This window comes from Loa loa (assembly GCF_000183805.2).
Source record: "Loa loa unplaced genomic scaffold supercont3.21, whole genome shotgun sequence".
In the NCBI taxonomy this organism is placed as follows: domain Eukaryota; kingdom Metazoa; phylum Nematoda; class Chromadorea; order Rhabditida; family Onchocercidae; genus Loa; species Loa loa.
In genome coordinates, this window is record NW_018108201.1 from 322,762 (window position 1) to 329,015 (window position 6,254).

At 37.2% G+C, this 6,254-nt stretch overlaps 2 protein-coding genes across 2 annotated transcripts; both read right to left on the bottom strand.

The window, feature by feature from the left end:
* Positions 1 to 1,955: 1,955 nt before the first annotated feature.
* On the bottom strand, positions 1,956 to 2,168 carry LOAG_16818 (hypothetical protein; the record flags this gene model as incomplete). The annotated part of the gene is made up of 1 exon (XM_020449477.1): positions 1,956 to 2,168. One exon carries the CDS (start codon positions 2,166 to 2,168, stop codon positions 1,956 to 1,958), a length of 213 nt encoding a protein of 70 aa, XP_020306996.1.
* A 44-nt stretch (positions 2,169 to 2,212) lies between these two features.
* LOAG_16819 (BED zinc finger family protein) lies at positions 2,213 to 5,142 on the bottom strand (the record flags this gene model as incomplete). The annotated part of the gene is made up of 6 exons (XM_020449478.1): positions 2,213 to 2,704; positions 2,922 to 3,069; positions 3,391 to 3,518; positions 3,728 to 3,849; positions 4,339 to 4,578; positions 4,791 to 5,142. The coding sequence occupies 6 exons, from the start codon at positions 5,140 to 5,142 to the stop codon at positions 2,213 to 2,215; spliced, it is 1,482 nt and encodes a 493-aa protein (XP_020306997.1).
* Between the last annotated feature and the right edge of the window lie 1,112 nt (positions 5,143 to 6,254).

Genomic DNA, 6,254 nt, shown 5'->3' on the forward strand with positions numbered 1-6,254 from the left:
AATTAAGTTCTTATTTCCAAAACAAAATAAAGAGTGGTGCCACTCCAAGGTCCACAATCCGCTGTACAACAAAAAATGGAGCACAAAATGAATAGAAAAAAAAGGTAAAGTTGCTGCAAGCAGGATTATTCTATACGACAGAGTGAAACCTTAACACTTGACAAAATATCCAAATATTTGTAAAATATCAAATGAACCTATAGATAAAGGATTTGAGTCCTCCATGCTCTCTGCTATGTAAAAAAAAAAAAAAACAAAATAATGACCGCTGGATAACCTTCCCGGATATCTTCCATTAAGTAGTGAAGACTAGTTGAGATGATTTTCCTATTTTAATGATAAGAAGCTAATTCGATGTTCAGACCGAAATGAAGGAGCCCAAACTGTAACCTGTAGATTAGATCACTCGTGGACCGTCATACCATATAGGCACCGGTGCTGAGATCACTCCATTGCATTGCGGAAAATATAAAGGCAGAGAGTATACAACCTCCCTGTATACCTGGAGAGAAAAAACGAAAACTTCTGAGACCAATTAGGAGAAACAAAAATGCATAATCAAATTCCAACACCACTGAATATGCGTACATCGTGAATGGTTTTACCTTATTTACTTAGTAAAAATGAAACTCCTACACTTCTCTGTCTTATAAACATAAAATTTCATCTTTAGTTTACAAAAATGATGACAGAAATATTATTTAGGGATTTTCTTGAATGCAAAAGCATTAACAAAGAAAACACCTACTCGTTTTGAAACAACCAACGAACAGGCGTATCTAGTGGAATCATTCAAGTCGCATTATCTAGAAAGAATATATTGAAGTCCGCATATTCAAAGTGGTTATAATTAAATTAAACTAACAAAAAGGGAAGAAATCACTAGCTAACATTAAGCAGGGCATCAAGGAAAAGTGGACTTTTGGAGAGGAATATACTGCTTACTCATCTTACCGACAATAAATGGAAGGCATGTACCAACACTCGATGAAACACGACCATTAACCGTTAATCTCAAAAATGCAATGCGTGTTTTTACATTTTTTCGAACAAGCCTGGAATTCTTAATGTCTCATTAATAACAATAGTAGTGCCCTGAGAATGAAGCAATCATGGCAATGTCAACGAACATGATAAAGTGTCAAGAAACAAAAATAAATTTAACAATTAAAATATTGCCAACATCAAGCCATTAGTTGCAAGTTGCTTTATTAAGACTTGTTTGCAACTTTACGATTTGCTGCTATACTCTAAATGCACTTCTAGTAATAACTACCGATTTAAATAAAGTCTGCCTAAATGCACTTCTAGTAATACCTACTGATTTAAATGAATAGTTTTCTCTAAATGCACTTCTAGTAATACCTACCGATTTAAATAAATAATTTGCTCTAAATGCACTTCTAGTAATACCTACCGATTTAAATAAATAGTTTCAGGTTTTCATAGCAAAATAAGATTAATCCAACATCCGAAATTAGCAATACCGAGATACTTACATACAATGAATGCTACCAGTAATTGTATGCGTCAGTTAAACGCCGATTGAAACGGGCAGGAAGATTACTCACCTCACATGCAACATACTTTTTTTGACCATATCTAGTGATTTAATGAATTCTTCATCAGTAGTATTTTAAAATTTTAGATATTATGTTAACCAGTAGCATCCAATACGTTCTGAAGACCAACTAATTTAACATGGAAATGCCTCATTACGTCTGCAGAGAAGGAAGAGAAATATAATACCGATATATGTAACAAAATTATAACAGCATCAATAAAATAAAACATAATAAACTGCCTAACTTTCCAAAAATGATCCTAGCGAAATCATTAGCCAATTTCCTCCAAGAAAATTTTCTTGCCGATGAACTCAAGAATGTTGCAACATGAAATCTACGGATAACGACGCGATCGAAATATACTTTTCATATTCTTAGCACAACAGAGGTTTAGATCTCACTCTTGTCCAGGGCATGCGATATACGGATATCACAGTTTGATGTATCACCATAGTTTGGGGCAATATTATTCAAACGTTCATTACTAACATCGTTGTCATCACCACCATCACCATTATCATCATCGTCATCATCACCATTATCATTAACATCATTATTGCAATCATGCCCCTCCTCTTCTTCATCAAACTCATGTCCTATCATATTCCCTGTCGTTGCCACACCACCATTGCTCGTTGCAGCAGCTATCATAATCGCTTTTTTTGAAGTTCATCCGCAACTTTCACCCAATTCACATTTTTCGTCCTTCGAGCCAGATAATGAACTTTACTTCGACGCTGATCACGAACTGCTTTCTTCAGAATATTCATAACACGCTTTTCCACTTTTCTATCGGCTTTAACGTCGTGTGCAGTCAGTGTTTGCTTCAGATCTCTGTTTGGATAAGATGACGTCAATAATCCAGCAATATTGACGCAATTATCCTCAATTTGCGAATCGTCTACTCCACTTCCAATAGCTTCCACGTTCTCCTCATACGACAAATCCATACCATTAAGATTTTCATCTTTATCTGCTTCCATTTTAATGTTCCCTAGAAATGACTGGAAACTTGGCGGCAAACATCCAGCAATTGCTTGTAACCCATCTAACTCATTTCGTTTAATTTTAACTGGTAGATGTGAAACTGGTGATCCACGATTCGATGAAATATCTGCTTTTTTCCTGTTTTCATCAACCTAAAAGTATACATGGGATTAAGAGAAAAGAACAAATTAAAGAGCAAAATCACGCAATACAATGCTTTCGCGAGGATTTCACTTGACATGTACGGGAGTCACTAATTTCCAGTGAAAGCACCTCCACACACGTTTTTAGCAAACAAAGCTAGTCGATAGTGCTAAAAAACAAGTGTGATAGAAAAAAGCGACCACCACTTAAATGTTGAAAGCAAACTTTTTTCAAACGTGGCGTTTTCGGCTTGTAGCAATGAAGAGATATTTCGCCGGTACTTCGTTTTGATCCTACTTCGTATTTTGTACCCTTAACATAATGGAATAGAACATAACCCGCATCTTCATATGTAGTAGTGACTTCATAACGCCTGCAAATTCAACTTCCTGTGGTCAGCTTAAATGCTCGACATGTGGAACGCTTTTCCAATCGTGGCGATTTCATCGGGTTTTCTACTACGGCTACTAATACTAAGTGCTAATACAATATATTCTTCAAAGTTTAGTCGTGCTAAATTGACCAACTAAATTAATATACTAAGTGCTAATACAATATATTCTTCAAAGTTTAGTTGTGCTAAATTGACCAACTAAATTAATAAACCACTTTCAATACTACGAATCGTTACCTAGTTTCAAGTCAAAGTTCACAAGAGGTTATAATTTAGAAAGCATATGAGTGAAAAAGATACATGATTCGGCCATCCTCAAAATCGTCTCCATTCCCACTGAAAAACCGTGTTATGCATAAATTATCAGGCAACAAACCACTGTCATTATTGTCGAATGAATAACCATCCTGCCTTAAATGTTCTCGCATCTGTAATGAAACTGATCTAATATATTTAAGATACAAATTTAAAAAAAAAACAAATAGTGCATCTTGAATTCGAAAATCTTCCTAGGCTATATCATGATGCAGTGGAACACAAGATATCTAATTCTTTTTCAACTTAGATAATTTATACCATCACACCAATGGTAAAAAGAGAGGGTCATTTCGTATTATTACATTAGAGAAAAATTAACCTGCAGCATATCTAGTTCCAGTTCGCCGTTATCTTTACTATCGTAGATTACTATTGTTCCTGGCTCTGGCAACATCAACGGTGCTTCGCGGCATACGAACTGTGTTGTTGTTTTGGCTTTGGCTGTAGAGCAAAATGTACAAATTGTTAACAAATAAAGATAGTGAAATAACCCGATTAGGAAATCGAGCACACCGCCAGCAATACAAGCGAATAATGCCTTATAAAAGGAGAATCCAATAGAATTATGGAAACTCCGAAATATTTCGATTCCCATATACTGTATTGAAGTGCGTGTTATTACGATGGTTGTAAGAAAAATTTTCTTCATGAATCGGGATGCAAACGATACTATGTGGTTCATCCGCTATCACTATCCACAAAACATACGCTATTGAACTATTCATTCCTTGGAACATTGTGAAAACAATAACCTGACAGGATATCTCATGTAAACGCAGTTATCTAAATTGAAAAAAAAACTGATTCATAGTAAAGGCCTAATATGAAACACAGAGATTATCTGAAAATTTCTGATAACTCTCCTGTACTTTTTATTAGTATAGTACTGACAGAGTGAAGATAACAACTGAAAATATTATAAAGGCTTACCGAGCAACCGAGCATAATCAGCAAATGAAAGCAAGCTGTACTGATCGCTGATATGTACTCGATCCTGACATTCCTGCATACTTTCCAACAATTTTCCAATTAACCGATGGATTATTTCATACTTCTTCTCATCAGCCAATGAGGCGTACGGAGCATAAATATCAGACATTAAACGGCTCGAAACAGCAAATACTTGCTGATTCGCAGCCGCCGCACTTTCCATTGCTCCTGCATTGTTTGCTATAGGAAATAAAAATAATTAATATATCAGTAATATGAGGGGGATTGATATGCTGAATGTGAATAAATATTAACAAGTTGGACTACATTTTTTACATTTCTCAAGCACTAATTCCTCTTAGCTCAATAAATATGACCCATATTTCATGACTTTTTCTTTTATGATTTGGCTAAATATTTACAATGAACAAACATGGAAAAAGACCACTTACGTTCTTCTTGCGGAGCTACCGAACCATTTTCACATTTCAAAGCCTCATCGGGATGCTTGTTACGTAGATGTTCCCACATTCCCTTGGTAGATGACTGAGCATCCAAACGCAATTCTTTCCGCATACAGCTCATCAAACGACACTTGACAATTCTTTCCGTATCAGCTCTACTATAACCATCTGATTCGTAGAGATCGAAATAACGCCAAACCACGCTTTTTTTCGGGAAATATGGCATGGAAAGACGTAGCCAAGTACCACTCGTACTGAGAATTGCTGGTGCTATTTCATCTGAGCATATCGCAAGGTTCGCATTTGGGTTTTCTGATGATGATGATGGTCCTTCATCCATCCTTTCCTTAAAATTAAACACTTTCAATGCGCTATAACGACAGCGTAAATAATCGGCCCGAAAGTTAGTCGACACTTAATACGTTGAGGTGAGGAATTTTTAAAAGGGATTGGAACTTACGTGAAGCGAATAGGTTGATCCCACAGGTTTCTAAAACTTAAAAACGAGTACCACCTTGGAACATTAAACTCACTGATCTGTAAGATGTCGGAAAACCTTTTAAAATACCATTGCATTAACCAAAAAAAAAAAACAACTCCGTTTTATGTCACACACATAACTGAACCAGACTGGATGTCGAGCAGTTGGATGGATGTGACAGATCGGTAGCCGGTTGATTTTCCGGAAATGTTATGAAGGTAAGCACTGCAATGTGAATCCCTCTGTTTATTTTTCACAAAGTAATGAAATCCAGTACTCCTTACAGCTGCAAACTTCGGATACCGAAACATTACCCGGACAGCACTTTTCTATAGCATAATGGAAAATCCGTACGCTAGGATCCTCTGTTCGCATTTCATAGCTGAATGTCATCCAAGACGGGAAGAGACTATCCCTCAATGCCCAACGGAGTGGAGGCTACTTTTCAATGTTCCAAAAACTCTTAGTGCCATCATTATTGGTCAGTGTGAAATCAGCAAACATCTGAATAAAATCAACAATAACGGGAGGGTATGACTGCGGCAGACTGGCGGGAGAGTAGTGGTATTGAGAGACGGATCGATCGATAAACAGATGCTACTGGACTATGGAAAAGTCGTCTATTGTGGTTGGGAGGTATGACATGGTGAGGTCTCAGTCAATTCACGGATCAGTGTATTGATCGATAGATGGGATGATGGATAATGCATCTGTACACCAAAACGATCAATAATTCCCAGGGTTAGAAAAACAGGAAGAGTAGAATGTAATGCAGGGATGGATGGATATACAGATCGATGGAATGGGGAAAGGGAGCAAAAGGAGTGAACCATCCTCTTCCACCTGCACGGGCTGATGGTATCGATGGACGGGAGGAGGGAAAGGTCGGGACGGAAGAGGACGGCGCGGGCGAGGAAGGGTCGCTTAGCAGCGTCAGCAGCAACCGCACGCTTTTGGGGGGGAAGAAGAGG